The sequence below is a fragment of the Arctopsyche grandis genome, chromosome 9, assembly GCF_051622035.1.
Source record: "Arctopsyche grandis isolate Sample6627 chromosome 9, ASM5162203v2, whole genome shotgun sequence".
Taxonomy (NCBI): Eukaryota; Metazoa; Arthropoda; class Insecta; order Trichoptera; family Hydropsychidae; genus Arctopsyche; species Arctopsyche grandis.
The window spans coordinates 21,237,983-21,260,266 of NC_135363.1; the positions used below are offsets into that span (position 1 = coordinate 21,237,983).

At 32.8% G+C, this 22,284-nt stretch overlaps 3 protein-coding genes across 3 annotated transcripts; 2 read left to right on the plus strand and 1 right to left on the minus strand.

The window, feature by feature from the left end:
• The first annotated feature begins 388 nt into the window (after positions 1-388).
• Positions 389-1,801, plus strand: LOC143916990 (galactoside 2-alpha-L-fucosyltransferase SEC1-like). The gene has a single exon (XM_077438344.1). The coding sequence runs from the start codon at positions 600-602 to the stop codon at positions 1,599-1,601; it is 1,002 nt and encodes a 333-aa protein (XP_077294470.1). The 5' UTR covers positions 389-599; the 3' UTR covers positions 1,602-1,801.
• A 6,196-nt stretch (positions 1,802-7,997) lies between these two features.
• LOC143917004 (uncharacterized) lies at positions 7,998-9,387 on the plus strand. The gene is made up of 4 exons (XM_077438363.1): positions 7,998-8,178; positions 8,542-8,762; positions 8,833-8,958; positions 9,031-9,387. Exons 1-4 carry the CDS (start codon positions 8,136-8,138, stop codon positions 9,139-9,141), a joined length of 501 nt encoding a protein of 166 aa, XP_077294489.1. The 5' UTR covers positions 7,998-8,135; the 3' UTR covers positions 9,142-9,387.
• Positions 9,388-10,150: 763 nt separating this feature from the next.
• LOC143916604 (nuclear exosome regulator NRDE2) lies at positions 10,151-21,155 on the minus strand. The gene is made up of 15 exons (XM_077437784.1): positions 21,042-21,155; positions 20,464-20,812; positions 20,075-20,387; positions 19,774-19,990; positions 19,544-19,705; positions 19,272-19,450; positions 19,008-19,201; positions 16,897-17,120; positions 16,698-16,818; positions 16,405-16,626; positions 14,337-14,481; positions 12,293-12,516; positions 11,930-12,219; positions 11,647-11,852; positions 10,151-11,566 (listed from the first exon to the last, which is right to left on the minus strand). The coding sequence occupies exons 1-15, from the start codon at positions 21,073-21,075 to the stop codon at positions 11,450-11,452; spliced, it is 2,997 nt and encodes a 998-aa protein (XP_077293910.1). The 5' UTR covers positions 21,076-21,155; the 3' UTR covers positions 10,151-11,449.
• Between the last annotated feature and the right edge of the window lie 1,129 nt (positions 21,156-22,284).

Genomic DNA, 22,284 nt, shown 5'->3' on the forward strand with positions numbered 1-22,284 from the left:
CTACAAAATATTCAATTTTTTGTCACAAATTTTAGGTACAAAACAATTAAAACATTTAAATTGTATACATTTTTTAGAAATCATGTCGATATTTATTTATAATCAATATCGTTCCTTGCTGAAATTTATATTTTGCTTAGATTATGGTAGGTGCAAATGCACCCCCACTCTTGATTACACCACTGATACGAATTTCAGTCTAAAATTTTTGTAAAAATCCTTTTGAAAATTACATTTCGAAAACTCTGAGCTTTTTCCCGTTTCGTATGTGTGAAGTTCGGAAGCTTTTTCCAAGCAGGGAGGCTTTGTTCCCCGGATCTGGATGATAAGAGTAGATCTCTGCTTTACCGGCCCTGTTGCTGAAAAGGAGGGCGGCTGCGCCGTATCGATCCGTCGACTAAGAGAGCCGCCTGACGTTTCCGTATGAGTTCGCTTGTTTGAGTTGCCGCTTCGCCCCGCCGGCTCCGCCCCATCAGCTCCACATGGAGCCCCACGTCACCTCGCCCTTCCTCGCCCCGCCACCCCGCGCCTCGCACATCCACGCCAACAAACGCGCCGCACGATGCTGAGCCATGAAAAAGAAGCACTGACCCGGGGTGATGCTCTATTCAAACCAGAACCAGCTGGTTCTAGCTATCATTCTCGCGTCGTTCGTCATTTACGTCGTCCACGTTTTCATTTTCCCCCTGTACGACGCATCGCCCAAGTCCAACGACGAGTACAGAGGATTGCTTTCTCTCGAAAAGACGCTATGCAAGTCCAATCTGAAGCCTATGAAGGTTCCACAGGCATGGAGAGGACATTGCCCCCGGGATGGAATCGTCACCGTTGCCCAAGGAGGTCGTCTCGGCAATCAAATCTGGGAGTACGCTTCAGTGTGGGCATTGGCGCGAAGAACAGGCCTCGAGGCATACGTCCCCCGCTGCATCAGTAAGAGCTTGGGAGATGCTTTCGAAAAGCTCTCAATTCCACCTCTGGCTTACGTCGGACACTGCCCAGCACCTAGAGAACAACCAGTCAGCGGCCTCGAAGCATGGAATCACACCGGACAAAGCATACTCCTGCCAAGGTACGCAGCTTTGCCGGAGCTGGTTCTATCCTGGACTGCCGACATCCGCAAGGAGCTTTCGTTCAAGGCGAGTCTTCGAGAGCGGGCTCGGAGAGTTCTGGTGGCAGTCGGTGAGCAACTTCCCCACCCTCCGAGAGTTTACGTGGCTGTTCACGTGAGACGTACCGATTATCGTCACTACCTGTGGAGGACGAGAACTGCCACCTTGGCTGAACCTTCGTACTTCCACAAGGCCATCGCCTATTTCGAGCGCAAGTTCAAATCCGTGCTTTTCGTGGTGTTGAGCGATGATCCGGCATGGTGTGAGGAACGATTATCCGAGGGACGGGCCAACGTTAGGGTTCTGAGTGGAGGTGCTGCTGCTGAAGACTTGGCGCTGATGGCAGCCTGCAACCACTCCATAATTGATTATGGCACCTTTGGAGTGTGGGGGGCCATCCTCGCCGGTGGGGAGACAGTGTTGTACAACATCTCAAGGCATTCGTCTGTGCGCGTTGGACAACTGTTGCCTCACTGGCGCATCATGAGCTAACAAAACACCTTTCACCGGCAACAAAATATAAATTTAAAATGATTTAAAAAAAAAAACCCCTGACTTATGCATTTCGGCCAAAATTGTTTTTGTACTCCAAATTTTTACGTAGCAAATCTTAAATATATATGTATACAAACAAAAATTTTCTCGACTGAAATCGGTTTAAACTTAAGATTAACTATATTTTCATACGTTATTCGACGAAAAAAAAGAAAAATTATTATACTTCATATATGAGAGGAGTCCATGTTATTTTTTTTCCAATATCTTATCATGATATAAAAAAGAAAAATCAAACGCGATTGTGATGAATCTTATTCCTTGTGCCAAACGTGATGTATTATATATACAATCTTCAAAATTATTGTATTTAAACGTATAAATGTACTGATATTCATGTGAGCTCTATTTTTTCTACTTCTTGTATTGTGTCTTTTGTCTAATTGTGATAAAAAGCCTAATTATTTTTTACTAAAATATTAAATCCCTCATGGATGTGTTGATTTATTCACTCGATGTTAAAATTTAGTATAGCAAACATATTTGTATGTATATATTATATTATAATGTATTGTTGTATGAGTATGCGATTTATAAGTAAGTATTTGTGCGCATGTGTCCCTTTTAAACATGTATTTACATAAACAAATTTAATGTAATTTCCGTGTTCCAATTTGCCCTAAAATCTTTTTTTTTTTGGATTCAAAAACTTCATCTGTTAATACTTCGTATATACATATGTAAATAAAGTTTAAAAAAAGCCACATACATAATATGCACACAACATGTATGCAGCTTCATTGTATGTATGTACATTTGTTTGTATGTTAATTTTAGTTCAATTATATATTATATTATATTTTATTGCATTACCGACTCAAATTTGCAAATCGGGAAATTATAGATTGAACTTAATTCGTGAATCAATAAACAAAATATGATTTTCTATTAATATTTCGTGCCAACTACTTTCAAATTCCATAATTATGAAGACTATAAATACAAAATACCAAAATTGCTTAACTCAAATGCATTTTAGTATCGTTTCATATATTCTTATATAATTTTACTTCATTTTTTTTTCGTTTTTAATTTAAGATATTTGCCGAGTTTTCAAATGTACATATATATTATATATTGTAATCTTTTTGATTATTTCAACTAAAGGTGTCATAGTTTTATATTTATATATGTATTAAATCTTTACTGTTCACAATTTATATAAATATATTTATATATACAAAAAAAATATTTAAAAGTTAATGTTGTAAGAAAAAAATGTGTTTTTCCATATATTAGTATGTATGTATATGAATACGTGTTTAAACAAGTTGAATGTACATAAATAATTCAATTGCAAGATAAATCACATGAAATCCAAAACTTTTGTAAATTACCACATCATACTTTTTATCAAAATTTGCCAAAATCATCATATAGCCAAAGTATTTTCAGTTAAATTTATTGAATTCGATGATAAAGAAATCTAACAATGTTTGTATATTTTAATACCATCTTTAATTTACTATTTTGTGCCAAAGAAATATAACTTTAAAGACATTTTTTTTCTGTATTATTAAATTATACATACAAACATATGTAACCTTGAAAATAATATAAATACGATGATTAATTTATTACTGAACTGATTGATTAATTGACTGTCATACGTAAAGAAAATAACTTGAAATTCATTTCTAACAATAAAAACATTTAAAAAAAAAATTTTTGTCCAATGGTTCTGAAGATAGCCATTTTGCTTTTATTTACACATGATTATGCATATATGTATAATTTTAGCATGTTTTCTTATTACTTTCCCATATAATACTTAAAATTAAATTTCACTCGAAATTGTATATTTTAGAATATAATATACAATGCAATAGAAGATCACTTAAAAATAGCAACAAAAAATAACAATAAAGGAAATCATAGTAGTTATTCTTTGATTTCTCTTTTTGGTCAATATACACTATTAATTCACATACTTTTTATAATACATATTTACAATAAATTCAAATTAATGCAAAATTAGAAAACTCACAATATTTTGTATTTTTTATCTCTTTACAAGAACATTTTTTGTAAATATAACAATCTAATATATTATACTTAAATTGATTTAAATCTCACTCTCATAGTAAAAATTTATATTTAAAAAAACTTCTAAAATACTGAATTGACTGAAATTCAATAGGACATTTAACATTAGTCACTTGAAAATTATATTTGGTAAAATTCCCTTAACTATAAAATTTCATAAATGAATATGAATTCATAGATGGCAAATTTGTTGTTTGACACAAAATACTGTTTTGAATGATTTAAAATACAATATACTATAATAAAATTCATTAGCTCTATTGCACACTCTGTTATTGTAAAATAGTTTATCTACTTGTGTATACTTAGTCTCTGAACTGCCAAAAAAAAAAAACAATTATAAATCCCGTGATTGTTCTTTATATTTTGGAATAAACTATTTTTAAAATCTCTATCGAGCCAATATTTGTGTCAGTTAATGAAAATATATAATATTAGCTATAATAGATACTTTTAGGAAACAACACTCAATGTAATGTGTTTTTGATTATTGTTGATGTTTACATACATACATTGTATATGTTCATTCTTTCTTTCAGTGATATAAATTAACTCATACACTTTTTAATAATTTGTTAATTTGTAGTTTTAAGGTTATTAAAAGCAAAAATACAGCTCTAAAATTTTCGAGAAAATATAATATTCGAGTTTCAGTGGGACTGGAATCTCAAACAACAATTTTTTAAATATTATTTTATTTTCATACTTTCAATCATATTTTAGATTATAATAATATTTCATGTGATCACAAAATCTGTAAATTATTTAATTCTCAATAAAGTAATATCCAAAAAAATAGTTTCAGTTAAATTTCAGTTGTATATGGTACATATGTATGTATGTATACATATGCACTTACATTTTGTTTCATTGAAAGATTTCAACTATACTAATTAGATGTACATACATCGGCTTATAATACATATGTATGTCCCAGGTATGGTCCCGGGCAAATTTTTCATTTTGTCCCGATTATTTCATAAAAATTAAAAAGTGCCAAGTACAAATGTGTCGCCTCAGTTAATGGCTTCCAGCTATTATTAGAATACTTGATATCTTAGAAAGACTGAAATTATATTATCGGCTATGCCGCCTTTCCTAAGTATTCTTTCATAAACATTTTCCAGTGATGATCAAATACTTCTTTTATATTGATAAAATGTGTTTGCCGTTTGTGCAAGAGCAACTCAAATTGCTGTGCATACTTGTCTTTTAGGTATTTAAATAAAAATGCTGATATTAGGGCAACAATGTCTATTAAACACTTTTCGGATTTGTTAATTTCAAAACATAATTCTATAGAAAGTGAATTTGCTGAAATGTACACGGCCTTTTTGTTATTTTTCACTTAGCCGGTCACTGTCGCTAGTGTTGAACAAACTTTTAGTAAATAAAAATAAATAAAACTCATAAAAGAATTCGAAGAGTCAACTCAGGCTCAGTGAATTAGCAATATTATCGATTAAACATGAAGAAACTTTTAAATTGTCTTTGAAAGATGTAATTTCAGAATTTGCGACTTCGGAGGTGAGGAAAAAGAACATTTAAATTATGTGTTAATTTTTAATTTAATATTAATAAAAAAAAACTACTAAGGGGGGGGGCCTTTTGCTAACATTTGTATGCAGGCCCAAGTCTTCTAGTTACGCCCCTGGTTCAACATATCTATTTTGATTGTGGAAAGTAAAAAAACCGAATGCAACTGATATTTTCAGTGAATCTTGAGGAAATATTTGATAGTAAATTTATACCTCAAGATGCAAACAAAAATTTTGGATTATATATATATAAAAATAATGGAAGTATAATATTAATATAATCCTATCGACTTTTAAGACGGAAGTCCTTCTTACATTGAGCTTTGGGAAACAGTTTTGGTGGAGCAGAATATTTTACTTGGATAAACAAAAGTGAACTAATTTGGTCTGAAATTGTAATAAATCTGGCATTCTATTTTGAGCAAACTCTCAAAATTGTCTCGTTTTGAGAAAAACATATTATGATAAGTCTATATACATAAATGCACATATTTATATGTTGTACCCGAGAAACCTTGGTGCACTAATATTAAAAAAAAAAATTAATAATCTGAGACAACTAAACAAAATGAAACAAGCTGAAAATAAGACAGTGGAGTAGCGACCGCGCCCGCAGACCCTGCAATGCGGGGGGAGCGCCAAAGCGGCGCACCTTTTTCACTAATTTTTAAACTTTTTCTGTAATTTCTTTGTGCCTAATTTTTTAAAAACCTCTCTTATATTTCAATGTATTTGCATCCCTTTTTATTTTATGTACATAAAGCTGAGAATTCTCTTATTCTTGTACATACAATACATATATATTTTTTCAGTGTTAAAACAATAAAACAAAATTACACGAGGCGTGAAAACCAATAAAACTTACAAATTTATAAATTTTTCGCTGTTAGTATTAACAGGTGGGAAGTTTTTAAGGAAAATTTAACATCAGCTACTTTAAAGAGATTGTGCCCGACTTGTTGGTCGTCCATATTAGATTCCATCAATGCACTTTGAGATACATATATGTACTATTAGAAGCAAGGGAGCTTAAAAATAAAATAGAAAGTTTCGAATTGATTCTCACAACTTCTGCTTTTTGATAAAATTCTTTGGCCTCTCAACCTTGATGTTAAGTCCTTCGATCAAAAAACGCCGATGTTATCAGTGCTCACTGCTCAGTCTATGATTAGACATGCATATGTATTTGACGAGCTCAGTAATTTTAGAAATAAATTTGAAGAATTCGTAACAATTTCAACAAATATTGCAACTATTTAGTTATTTAGAGGGTTGAAGCCAAAATTTACATATAATCATTAATCTCTTGTCTACAAGCATTTGACGAACTTAGTCATGATACACAATTCCAGGACCCATTAAAGAATTTTTAAACAATTTTTAATATGACACTATGTAAAAGTAACCTTAGTGCAATTGCAGATTCGTTTCGCATTATTTAATGACATTGTTTCAAAGTTCGCTTTCCTGCAAAGCAAAAATGCCGTTGAATTATCAGATAGCGATTTACATACATACATACATATATATTTATGTATATTGTGAAGCCAAATCTCTAACCGACCAATATGTCAATAATTTCGACAAATCATTGTCTAATGAAGTGCTTGATCTCCATTCGTGCTTAAAAGTAAATAAACCTTGTAGTAAAAATAAAGAAGATCGACAGTGTTCATAATTTGGCAAAGGTCTTCATTTGTAATTATTCTATAAATTCTTCATTTCAATCATCTTGTTCTTCACGCTTCCGGTAACTGTAGCCACTGCGGAGTGCTCATTTTCGAAGTTGAAACTTATTAAAATTACGTCAACTATGTCACAATATCGATTAAAAATTTAAGAGCTGATAAGTATTGAACCTGAGAGGACAAATAACATGAATTTCCACAATTTTTTTTGTTGAAAAGTGTTTGCCAGAAAAAAGTTCAGAAAAAAAGATTTTTCGACTTAAAAAATACATGAATTATTATTTTAGAAATTTATTCGGCGGTAAGAAAATGTAAGGTGGGGGGGGGGGCTGGAATTCACGCTACGCCACTGAAATAAGTCCATAGTTAATTAAAAATACTGTATAGTATTAAATCCTGCTCAATTCGATTACAGAATTATAATAATTTTATTTCATCTTTGTTTTACTTAAAATTACAATTTTTTTGAAAAAAAAGTATAGACTAGCAAAAATATTCTTATTTGAATTCAATATTAATTATTTTAATTACAAGCTTTTTATTTTTCCGTTATATTCAAATTTCTAAATTATTCCATTGTTTCGAATAAATACATATGTCGAATTAAATGATAGATACAAATATTCTCGAGATATATGCCAAATCGAGAATTCTCATTTCTCGAGATATTTGAGAATTGTTATTTCTCGAGAAATCGGAATACCTAATATTATATATACAAATACGCATATTTTTACAATTCAATATCAATGAAATTGTATTTAGAAAATCCTCGATTCCTCTAATCACTTGCCAGTTTTCCACTAATAATTAATTTAACATTATAAAAATCAAAGCAGTTTCTAGCTGGAAATTTATTCCAATAAGAAAAAAAAAACGATTAGAGTTTTTCTGAAATTCTTAGATGATATATTAATTTATACACTAAAAACCACCTTCACAATCATAGCAAAAATTTAAATAAAGAATTTCAACCACTTTGTTGATTAAAATTCAGTAATTAAAATTTTTCTCCGTTAAAACATTGTACATGATATGGCCATGAATACGAACTTTAGAGTCTGTTTCAAAAAAGTTTTCATCCTGGAGTGGCGGGACTGTCCCTTTAGCCGGTGACTTGCGACCGTTCGTCCGACTCCTCGGATTTCAATCTCCCGTCGAGCTCCAGCTTCAGCGAACGCCCGCCCAGCCCATCCACCATGAATCTGACCATCTGCCTGTTGATCGGCCTCGTCGCAATCGGTATGTCGGCATCCGGATGTTCGCGGATGAGCTTTACAACTTTTCTCCATGCACCGTAATGGCTACCGTGGGCCATCACTATTGCGCGGATCCACACCCTGCTCTCATCGAACCCGATTATAACCTAAATATGGCTAATTTCCACCTCTTAGATCAAGCCCAAACTATTTTCGCACTCCCCGCTTTCAGATTCTTCAGCATGGCGACTTCAATGCGTCCGTCTTTTTTGGTTCCTATTCTCTCTGAACATACAATGACCACTTTTAGTCCATTCTATCGAATCAATTCGATCATTTTTTTTCATTCACAATCGTTCCTAAACATCCCACAGTATAATGCTAAAACAATTATTTGATTGTCTAGGATCTCTTTCTAATCTGGTGAAATGTGATGAAACTGAAGCCACGAGTACTGATAGTACTAGCAGTGCAGAAAGAATCATGAGCAGTACAGAAAATAGCATGAGCAGTACAGCGCGTAGCATGAACCATACTGGCACTGACGACGGATTGTCAACAACAACTATTTCAGCTCGTTCAAACACATCTGAACATTATAATACGACTCCATCCAAACCTGCTCAAGTACCAACGATTTGGTTTTTAAGTTATGTATTTAATTTTTGTAACACCACTAATTTCATATATATTTTAGTCTACCCAATTAAATCCAGTAAGAAAAAATGAAGGCGAAGAAACTGATACCGCTGCCGAAGCTCCTGCTGCTCCAGCTGCTTCAGCTGCTCCTGGCCTTGCTCCTCAAAAACCAGCAGATAATAAGGTTGTGGTATATTCAGTTCGTATAATATGTGTAATGTACTCATCAAAATGACCTTATTCTTTTTTTTCGCAGACCCATCTTGCATCGCATTCAAATACTATACACAAATCTGATACGATCATTTTAACTGTGCATATTTTGAGCGCCGCTGCTTATTTTACAAGTGCATTGCTACTCTTTTAATATTCCTGTATTTGTTCTTTGCATTTTTTTCCAGTTTTGTTTCATTGATGTGTACACAAAAATTCTCATGTAAACATCGTAGCAAATTAGAATTAAGTTAGGATACTGTATATCGTTTTCAAGCTACAAGCTTAAATTGTTTTGTGTTTTAAATTTTTATTTTATTATGATAAATAACGTGGCTTTTCTGCCAGTTTTTGGGGCGATTGTATTATTTTGACGTTACAATAATAAAATTCTCGATTTAAATACTGTTTTTTTTTTCTTACAATTTTTTATATTAACTCACCGTAACTACATATGTACACTGTTTTTAATAAAATTTCATTCAAAGACGCATCAACACAGTTTATGTATTCGAGTCCTCCAAATCTAATACAATAAAAAGTATTATTTAAAAGATTTAGTTTCAAACCTCCGTTCATAGATATCATACAGCATACCGTTGTCTGAGATATCGATAAATACATTTTTAAAAAGATATAGTTCTATGATTTAAAGCTTGACTTTATACTTTATTTCCAAGGAATTTATCGATAATAATCAGAAAAAATTTCAAATCCCCAGATATCGAAACTGGGTTTTTCTAACATAGCATACTTCTCAAATTGAATTTTTCGTTAAAATGAATAACACGATCTATAATACAGATATCATTTATTGCGTAAAATATATTGAAATGCATGTATGTAAACTTTGTACAAAATTGAATTCAGCAATTACCCAGTTTGAGAAATACTGATCATCTGATAATTCGTAAGGTCGACGACCTGTATTACAATTTTCAATTTGATAAAATAAAAAAATTAAGACCTATCTAAGTATGGAGTACTTTTTATGCCAAATGCTTTTATAATTAATTTTATTTCTTTATGTTATGAAGTCCTTAAATGAACATTTTTGATAAAAATTATTCTAAAAAGGAACTAATCAAGTTATTATAATTAAAAATGAATTATAATATATATAAGGTTACTAACTGGGAAATATAAAAAAGAGAGCATTTTTTCAAAAATATTAAATTTTATTTAAAAAAAACCACAATAAATCCTCGATATAAAGAACTAAAATTTTAACATTATATGTTTATAGCGTATTTAAATATATACACATGTTTATATATATACATATATATGAAATTCGTATGTGACCGACCTGTGGCTTTATCTATTTACTTGATGAATATAAGTATAAAAAACAAAACTCGATAATAAAGGACACATTGACGTTTTCGACACAAGTTTGAGCGCCAGTGTAAAGAAACTCACAAGACTTTTAAGTTCTACTTCCAGTTGTTAGATTTTGTTCAAAACTTTTTATTAGTTAATATCACTATAAATATGATAAGAATAAAATATCAAGATGTTAGATATAATTAAAAAGGTCAAAATAAAATAATGAAATATAAAAAAAAATAAACTACTTCCAGTTCTATCCAAAGCCTTCTCAAATATGAATACGAATTCTATCCAAAGCCTTCTCGACCCTTATGTTAGTATCTATGTATGTACATACATAGAACACAAATATAAATTTTTAACTTAATACGTTTAGTAGTGTGGTCACAACATTTTTGACTTTTTTGGGGAAAAAATCCCACTTCCGGTTTATCAAATTTGTTAATAGCTTTATCTATGTACGTGGTAACAATAGATGAAGTTTTGTGATCATGCGACAATTCGATCTCGAGATTTTGACTCATTCAAACTCAGAACCGATCACTGATCACGTTTTCATGATTTGTGAAATTCAATTTAGTTTATGGTTTTGGAGAAAAACGGTGAAAGGTTTGAGAGAAAAAATTTATATATTTATAAAATAAAAAGAGATACTAAATTTTCAAAACAATTATTTCTACCATTAGTTTGCGAAAAATACGCAGATTCTTATCAACTTCAGAAAGTTCTGACGGGACTGATAAGCATTCCAGTAACTGATACTAAGTTTCAGTGTGATTGGATTAACGGTATTCGAATCATCTCCAAAATACATGGACACACATTTTTTTCTAGACCATGAAGACATGATCAGTGATCGATTCTGAGTTTGCATCAGTCAAAAAGGTCGAGTTCGAATTTTCGCATGATCACAAAACTTCATATATTGTTACTATGTATATAGATAAAGTACAAATCGTGAATGCTTATCATAAAAAAATATTTAAAAGTCGGCTAAATCAAAAACAACATATTTTACCAAATAAAAAAAAGAATACACGTTTTCTTGTTGGAAACGCTAACATACATACATACATGAATTAAAACAATAAAAATCTCAAAAAAAAAAACATAAAAAATTGCAAAAACAGTTATAACAGTTGTAACTCCTCTGGCATTGCGTGAAGGCGGATTTGTTTTTCCACCATAATATCCACCAGCTCCGAAAACTCTGATGGAATACGTATACAACCAGTTCGATATAAGCCCTAAAAAAACATCAACACATGAAGACATCAATCAAATATAAAGCAATTAATTACACAAACATACATATATAAATATATACCTTATTCCACGGACATTCATCCAAAGCCTGATAGAGAAATTTCTTTGCGATCGCTGCTGATTCCTGAGTGTGACAAGAGACGAACTCAATCAGCATCCGCCAGATGAGTGCACATTTCCTCAATCCTGAATGCGAAGAGATTGTTTGCAGTACATTTAACAGACGATTGCCGTGACCAGGCTGCCACAGATCAACGTAAGATGGATCTGTAACACAAAGAATTACATAATCCCTTGTCAAAAATATATCACCGATGAAATGTGTCGTACGTTGTCGCACTTACCGTATTTCATGTAGAGTTGAGAAAAGTTTTCTACAACAAAAGCTAACGCAAACATCTGAGACAGATCATCCTCCTTGAATAGCTTCACTGAATGTAACCGGCCGATGGAATTTGATCCACACCAATCTACATAATACCAGACAATAGCGCCGTTGAATGGAAACTCTTCAATTCCTTGTTGCAGTACTTTTTGAATCAATTTATCGCGGGCGATTTCGGAATGTACTCGAATGTCGGACCTTATTATGGAAATGTACCATTGGAGGAAATTTTCTCTCAATTGCGTCTTTCTGTGGATTTTCAAAATATTACTTTGACTTGTTTCTAGATTTTAATTGTTTTCTTCGCGAAATGGAAACTTACCGTTTTGCGTCCAAAGAATTCCTGTCTAGTTTCTCGACGTGAGTTGCTATCATTATTTTATTGTAGAACTGCTTCAAACTTTGAAATGGCTGTGTGAGATAAATCAACCAACCATGACAGCATATCCAATCTGATTTCATATCAGGCATCATATACTCCGTTAACAAGATTTCCCTGTCAAAATTAGAAACTTCCCAAAGCGACGTATCCGTATATTCCATATACTAATTATAAAAAAATTTTAAGACACAAAATACATATTTAAATATGCGATCTGATGTAGGATGACACTTATTTTATTTTATTTTATTTTATTTTATTAATTGAAAAATCAACAGACAGGATGTACAGAGATAGGTATAAAAAACACAAAAAGTAAATAAATAATATATGTAACACCCGAGTCCAATAATAGATTTTTACAAAAATGAAAAAGATAAATATAAGGAAAACAAATTAAAAAGTAAAGAATAAAGGCATGACAAAATATGTAGTACATTGCATAATTAAACTATAGTATTAAAATATTTGGAAAAGGTTATAAGATAGAATATAAGAAGAAATTGAAATTTACAAATATAAAAAACAAATGAAAAAGGTAAATACAAAATAAACAAATGAAATGGAAAGGAATGAAAGCTATAATATGATTAAATAGCACATTACATAACTAAACTAAAGTATAAAAATAATGGAAATATTGGAAAAATAGAATAGAAGAAAAAATGAATCAATCGGTCAAGATTCTCTTGATGTTAGACCTGAATTGATGTAGGGAAATACCAAACAGATCAACCTCATTCAGCTCTCCGTTAAACATACGATAAACGCGCTGCAGATAAAAATATTTTTGGGAATTAGTATTGAAAGGATCAAGTGAAAAGAGTGTAACGCGTCTAGGGTATCGAACTGGGATTCTGAAATTAACCTTATTCAGTAAATCAGAACAATCAAGGAAACCATTTATGAGCTTAAAGAAGAATATAGCATCAGAATGTCGTCGCCTGACAGAAAGATTGTTAAAAGAAAGGATTTTTAAAATGTCGGAAACAGTAGAATGGGTATAGGTAGGAAAAAGGTAGCGTAAGGATTTAATAAATTTAAGTTGAACTTTCTCAATACAATTAATATGGGATAAATAAAAAGGTGACCAGATAATTGAGGCAAATTCAAGGTGAGACCTTACAAAGGAAAAATAAAGTAATTTTAGTACATAAGGATCATTAAAGGGTTTTGTTGAGCGGAGTAGGAATCCAAGAGATTTAAATGCTTTGTTGGTAATAAAAGAAATATGTTCAGAGAAATCTAGTTTATTATTGAGTATTACACCAAGATCCTTAATAGAAGATGACGTGTTAAGGATTGAATGATTTAATTGATATTGATTAGTAATAATTGACTTATTTCTAGTGAAATTTAAAATAGAGCATTTTTCTAGATTAATAAAAAGATCATTATTTAAACAATATATAGAGAATCTATCTAGATCTTCTTGTATCTTATGACAATCGTCTATGGTGTATATAGGTTTGTAAATTTTTAAATCATCAGCGTAAAGAAGTATAAAGGAATGTTTGAAGATGTATGAGATATCATTAATATAGAGTAAAAAGAATAAGGGACCTAAATGCGACCCTTGTGGGACACCGGAAGGAATATGTCTAAGTGATGATCTAAAACCATTGAGAATTATGATTTGGTGACGATTTAGTATATACGAAGAGATCCAACGAAATAAATTTCCTCGGATTCCAAGGGACCAAAGTTTATTGAGTAAAAGGTTGTGATTGATTTTATCAAAAGCTTTAGAGAAATCCGTATAAACGACGTCTATTTGGATTCGTTTGTCCATATAAGATGTGAGAGTACTAGTGAAATTTTTATATAAAACGTATATGGTATCTCTTTCACCGCCTCTCGTCCAATAGCGTTTCGTGCAGAAATGCTATTGGTCGAGAGGCGGTGAGGGAGATAGCATGTACGTTTTACCTAAGTTTCATCCTACACCAGATGGACAATATAGGAAATAAAAAGAACAATCTACCTTGCCCAAAGCTACATTCAATGATGACTCATTCACTTGTTGATTTATTGCTTCATCACTTGATAAAGCAACAAGAATTGATGTGGCTTTAGATATACTTTCGTCTGTTCTAAAATTTTTCTCTAGAATCATTTCAACTATAGACCTGAAAACAGTAATAAATACTTAAATATATGCAAGTACCTATTATATGAGTCGTAATAAAAAATACGGCAAATTTATGTGAAAAGTCTTTAAAATAGCTTCCATAGTTTCTATTGACATTTCTTAAAGCCATTATTAATAACTATTGAAATGTAAAAAATTTATTTCTGATCATAATTATATCAATAAATTATAATAGATGCCATAACATGTTACATATACAGTGGAACCTCGAAATATTTGACTCGTTGACAAGCGAAGTTTTGATATACAACATAAATACGATATTAACCCTTTTAATCCCAAGCTATTGTGCGAGGTAATTTTTCGAAATTACCCAAGGCAGTTTTTCGAAAAAAGGGGCAGTCTTTATTTTATTATATTTATCTCAACTAGTATTCAATTCACGGTATTAATTATTTTGTGATGTCATCTCCATGATGTATACATAGTGTAATAAGCAATATTTACATACATATATATAGGTTGTACAGGAAGCGGAACACGTGGGTGAGATGTATGACAAGGGTAGTGGACATAGTAGATAGAGTAAAGAGATTGAAATGGCAATGGGCGGGCCGCGTGGCTAGACGAATGGACGAAAGGTGAACAAAATAAGTGCTTGAATGGTACCCGAGAGAATGCAAAAGGGTAAAAGGAAGACCGCGGGGAATATGGGTGGATGAAATTAGAAAAATGTGGGGTGAGATGGATGAGTGTGGCGCAAAACAGAGATGAGTGGAAGCGTGTTGGAGAAGCCTTCATCTAGCAGTGGATGGTGAATGGCTGTAGATGATGATTACAAAAAACTAGTTATCAAAATAGTAATTTTTAAGTTTGACTGTTGAACGACTTTTGAAACAATACTGAATATTATTTATAAATATGAAGAAACAAATAAAGTCGAAAACTTGTCCTGCAAACCGCTGAGGTGCCAGTCCCTTGCTTTATGGCGCGGCGCAACAAATTGCTGCGAAATGCTTTTTCGGACATACAATAAAATAATTGAAAAGCAATATCTGGTTATCTCGAGATATTCAATATGCAATAAAGACATAGCATTAAATTTAAAAATTTTCGGCGATAGTTAAGAGGGCTGTACACCCGAAACCTTAATTTTGTTACCGTTCCTTTCTTCGATATATATATTGAGTGTATGTATATATTGAGTGAATGCGACAATATATATCAATATATATATTGAGTGAATGCGACAGTTGGGCTTCGACCAAGTAAAACGTATTTTAAATTGACAAAATCGAGGTTTCGTATTCTACTATTTTCACCTCCAAAACTGGACCAATTTTAAAAAAAAAATCATCATCGGTATGAGAAAGATACTTTCTGTGCATCTATCGACGTATTTTTTTCTAAATCGACCGTTAAATAAGCACGCTGGACCCGTTTCGTGGGTGTAAAAAAGAGGCGATTTTATAGATATTTGGCGGCTCCTATGTCCTATAAAAAATAATTAATCAAAAAAATAAAACGATAGATGCACCCCAATGGTGGATATCCATGGCATATTAAAAAATAATTTCTCTAGTGCCATAATTGAGGAAGGGAAAAGTATAGTACGTTTGTATGGACAAGGTGCTGCTGTCCAGCCCTCTTAATGAAAAAAAATATAGTATCAAAATGTGTTCGAAAACAAGGGCTGATAAATCAGCCCCTGGGATTCTTCGCATATACCAGTGTGGCCATAAATATCGACACCATGGGATTAAAAGAGTTAAGAAGAAAATCATCGAGAAGCACCAAGGTATGTGAGTGTCAGATATCGCAAGATTTTATAAGAAATCTATGTCGAAAATTTTATATATGAGTGTTTTGGATTACGAGTAAGTTCCTGCACAGAATTGTGCTCGTGAATCGAGGTTCCACTACACATGTGTATTATCTTTGGATATAAACATTAACAAACCTACAAAGATGCACTCTAGAAAGACTCCTATTGTGCGGCAAAGCCAACAAACATGCTTCCACAATTACCAAACCTTTTTCAAATCCCGAAAAATGAGCCTCAAAAATAGAAAACTCCTTGTATATGCACACATTGTCACGATGCAGTTTAAGCACATCTTTAATAAATTTCCGGAAATTGGCAATAATTTTTTGCATTTCCGTAACGTCACTCGAATCTAAACTGAAAATGCAAAGTTAAACCTTCATTACAATATGTCCAAATTTAATTAATTGATTGTTAATCAAAACTACCTAATCATAGTGAGCAGGGTGCGCAAAAGACGTATCCACCACAAAAGTATTGCAGTTTGTTCATCGCCATCGAACCATCTCGAGCACTGCATCATTATATTATTAATAAATTTAAAATATTCTGTAAAACAAACAATGAAACATTTTCAAGCCATCAATTATGATAACATCAGATCTAACATTACCAACATGAACTTACGATTAGTAGCACTCAAGTAATTAGGCTCCTCTGCAAAATCCTTGACTATGTTAGTTAAAATCTTCAATTTTAACGTATCTATTCTTTCTAAGCTACTAATTATGGTATACAAAAATGGAAGGCACGTTTCTATATTATCATTCTCCCACTCGATCAAATAACCATTGCCTTTCATACAAACAGTTGTCTCGTGAGTAGCGGGCAATAAAGGAATTTTTAATAATCTAAAAATGAAAAACTTATTAATGAACTGTATTTATTCCGTATATCTAGGCAGTAAGCGAATGTGAATCTCGATTTCTATAGGTCGGTGACTTTTTTTATGAACCACGCAAACTACCCAAATAATTTCAGTCAATTATCTCACGTAATAACGTGAGTATCTACGACAATGTCTTCATTCTCGTTTGGTCAGTGCTAAGCTTTGTGGTCATTTCTAGCACTTGGAATTCAGTAGAGTATCCGCCTCTACTCCCCCCGATCTTGTGCCAAGTTAAATGCAGCGTTTATACCGGGTAGACACAATGTGAGTAACTTTCCCTCTAATTTTTCTATTGTGTGTACAGATCATCTACACATCTAAGCGTTGAAATCCTCGTTCACATTCAAAGCTTGATGCCTGAAAGGTTCCACAAATATCCAGTAAAACTGGAATATCCTCAAATTGATCAGGATCACTATGTGTAAATTTTAATAAATCAGTAAACGTTTGAATCGAACCAGTCGTTACTTTCACGACAACTATAAATTTAAGATCACAATATTGTTTATGCATATTTACGACCGTATATTTTTCACTAATTGGTATTAATTGGGTATATTTGAATATCAATCTATCTAACTGATCTTTTCCCTATTCAAAATCTGCAGCTTTTCCTATTGTGGCCTGATTAAAAGTATGCCACCCCATTCATTCGCGATGGAAACATGTATGCAGCCACATTTTGGTACATAGAGGGAACATTGGATGTGAGTATCTTGGACGTCCAATCTGGATCCGCAAATGGATTTATAGGCATGATGAATTGGGTGCGTGTAATCATTTTCTTCCGTGTGGTTTATCAGAAAGATAAAGATACATACAAAAGAAGCACACAGATTGACATACTGCTCCACAAATCGAGTTGTCTCTGGTTCTGACCATTTTGCTCACTCTCTCCACCGTCATTTTGAGACGCTACTTGTATATGGTTAAAATCACCAATATCAGAGTCCAATAACGGTTGGATCACCTATTGCCACGCTGCGAGTAACATGCAAGTTACTCGTCAACACTACTCGCATCTTGTCAATCCGGTATTATGGACGATCCCGTCAGTTCTTTAATTTGATCTGACCATCTTATGGGATACTGTCCTCACGCTCGCTTTCCTCCTAGTATTCCGGTAACCACCAGCTTCTATAGACTTTTCACATTCTTCCTGGCAATGTGGCCAAAGTACGAAAGAATCCTTTTTCTACGTATTGTAGAGTCTCTCTGAAACTGCCAGCTCTTTGAGGATGGAGATGTTCGTGCGTCTTGTGGCCCATGGAATGAACAACATCCGCACCGACACAAATAAAACAACGATGTTCGATTTGACTTTAGCATCAGTGAACGATACTAAGTATGTAATTTTACGGGTGACCGTCACCGCACCGAATGTTAAAAAGTCGAAAATGTTCGTTTACCATGCATACATATGAAAAACGGTTAGTATATATATCAGTGGCGTGCGGTAAAAGTCTATCTCCCCCGTCGTACATCCTCACTTAATTTGCGCGAGCAGGATACAACAGGAACAAGAGGAACAAGCTTTTCCTCCCGAATCCTGCGCGCGCACATTAAACAACGCTGTATGACAAAAAAAAGAGATAATTTCACCGCATGCCACTCATATATATTATATATGCATAGTACCGTTTACCATGCACCCCTTTTTTTATCTTTTCGACTTAAGATCTGTCGATTTTCGATCTTTGCCTTCTGATATTTGCTTTTCCGGGCTTTTCACTTTCGGTCCCGTGAGGAAGACCCGTAATTTTCCATATGCAGTATATTTTTGACCAATAGAAATCACATATTTTTCTGCTTACTGCCTATGTGGAATGAATTGTAATAATATTTTTACCTTAAAATATTAACAGTCATAGCGAACATATTCGCCTTTTGAGAAACCGGTTTTATAAAATCGGCAAAATCAGTCGAAAATACAATCCTTTGTGGATCGTCAGACTCTATAGTGGAAGGTAGCCATTGTAATTTGCTGCGCAACAATTCAATGCGAGACCATATTTCATGCATCGGCAGCCCGCTCGATATTATCTGAAAAGTTCTCACTTTAGACAAAAAAAATGAAAAATGTATTGAAACAATCCACAAAGAAAAAAAATACTTTATTTTCTTCATCTATCAAGTCTTTATCGTTGACTTGAGTCACGAGAGATTCAAAATTACACGAGCCTTCAGTATTAGTGGCAGCAAGATTTATTTCTATATTCATCTTAATCAACATCCAAAGTTGTTCCCATAATCCGGCTTGTCGTAAGAATAGCCCCAAGCGATATGTGATATCTAAAGGCGAATATTAAATTTCAGTAATCTTTTAAATTCCTACGTAGATAATAAAATACTACAAATACATATGCAATCATCTCAAACACATACCAACATGTGACACTGCATATTTTTCTTTCATCGCTTTAGTCAACGCTTTTAACGCCGCTGCATAAATTTCTTTGACTGAGCTGACAGAACTCAAAGCCATCGAGCATTGCACAGCGTCGACATACCACAACCATGCACGATTCAACAGTCCCAATTGTAGATCTAAAATAATAACCATATATGTATCTAATAAATGAGCGAATAATTTAATTTTTTTTTAAGTTTCATACCAGGGGTTCCGATCAACTGTTTTAACATAGATAAATATTGATCATTAGCCATGCTCTGCTCGGACAACTTAACTTTTTTGCATAGTAATTCCATGCTATTGAAGTTATGCTTCAAAGCTGCATCTAATATTGATAATTGCTTGGAACAACAAAGGTTCTTCGCAGTGGCTTTGCTGGCAACACGGTGGTTAAACACATCGAAAGCCAAACGATCTTCCTGAAAACATTTTACAAAATAAAAACTTCATAATATTTATATCATTTCAAAATAAATAACTATATATGTATCTACATAACATACTTGAAATTTGACAAACTGCAGCCACATATCAACATCATACGGATTATCGTTGAGATATTTATTAAAATTTGTAGTTTTCTCCACTAAATCTTTGTCAATTCTTTCATCACCCCAACTTATACCACTGTCTTCAATTTCGATGAAATCTTCATTTTGCTTGTGAGAACGCTTTTTTGACGACTTAGGCTGAGTTTTATCGATATTTTGTGATTGATCTATAATTTTCGTATTATAATACCGGTCAGCTCCACGCTTACGCTTTTTCGGATTTGAATAAGCGCAAATCCCCAATAACTTTTTCTTTCTGTCGTACCTGCAAATATTGAAATTGTAAATTAATTATTAAAACATTAACAAATATATTTATGTATACAAATGCGTCAACTTACTGAGGTCTAGCAGGATTATAAAGTGTCGAGACCCTCAAATTACCATAGTCGATTCTTTTATCTATGTAAAAATCTTCAGTAGAATTTCGCAAATATTTATCATCTAATTTCTTTTCTAACTTTTCTTTTAACTTGTCTTTGTCTTTGTCTTTGTTTTTGGACTTCTTTTTCTTCTTATGCTTTTCAGTTTTTCGCTTGCTGGTCTTATGATCATCGGAGATCAACTCGACCGAGTTATCTGATTTTAATAATTCCGCTTCATCAGACGAATCTAAGACGTGCGTTTCTACAATCGATGACTTGGCAACTATTTTAGTGTTTAAATCACCATCAATTTGCAAAACAGATTCTGTAATTGTTTAAATTCAATGTTACATTATAACCATATACGAAGAACTAATAGAACATTAAACGGGCATCTTTGTATTGTTTGAAGGTCATTATACTAACATGTTGAGCAATAGTTTAAGGTTATACATAAAAGCCGTTGAAATGTGCATGTCGAAGGCTTTGAGAGAAACGAATAGCTACAGAGTATTGAAAAATACAATATAATACCTATAACGTCCGTTAAATACCTGAATTATCTGAATACGCAGGAAACAACGCCATATTCAAAACTACTTCACAACAGTTCTTTTGAAGAACTGACTGAAACGTAAACACCCGCCTTCAACTGTCACTTGTGGCCTTTAAATTCTAGCCATACACTCAGCGTCAAACACTATGAGTCATAAACCAGATACATAACACAACATGGAATAGTTGGCGGTGTTGCACAATTTATCCAGTAATATTTAACGATACAAACGACTTCAACTATCTTGATTCACCTGATTGGATGCTTTTTTTTTTAAATCTACTTTTTATTTCTTCCGTTTATTTTTATCTCTTTCCAATTGGCAACGGATGGCAAGAGAACAAAAAATACATGGTTGACAATAGTGAACCATTTTTTGTGCATAAAGCACAAAACATGGTTCACTATTGTGCCCGAACGCCGCCCCTTATATATTTAACATCAGTTATTTATTTATTTATATATATTTTAGCTATCAAGCTAATTTAAAAATTTATTTGATAGTAAATAAAAAAACCATATAAGACACAAAAAGTATTCAGATATGTTTCAGGATTTTTATTACTTATCTTTAATTAACCAATTGTCTTAGCATAGCCAACGACTATAGTTTTTTTATTATTACTATTTATAAGCAGGGCTTTTTATTTTAAATGTGCCTGAACTTATTTCTTGTCAAGCTTTTTATTGAAGAAAATATTCAAATATCATTTGAATAAAAACTTTAAAGTAGCTTTTTCTATGCCAAATTTTGCTATTTTGACAAATTATATAAATATGGATTGTCATTATGTACTCGTGAACATTGTTTTGTCTAATTACTTTTGAGACATCAAAAATACCATGACAAAAATGTGCCGGAACGCTGTTCCACCGCGTTACATGACAAAAAAGAGCTATAAAAGCTTTACAAATTATAATAAAGCTTTCTAAGACAATTATTCAACCACTATTTGTATTTTTGCGGTCTCCGTCACGGGCCCGAATGTGAAACGCCCGAAAACGCAAATATCGGAAGGCAAAGATCGAAAATCGAAAGATCTTAAGTCGAAAGATAAAAAAAAGGGTGCATGGTAAACGGTGCACACTCACTTAATTTGCGCGAGTAGGATACAACAGGAACAAGAGGAACAGGCTTTTCCTGTTGTATCCTACTCGCGCAAATTAAGTGAGTGTGCACCGTTTACCATGCACCCTTTTTTTTGATCTTTTGACTTAAGATCTTTCGATTTTCGATCTTT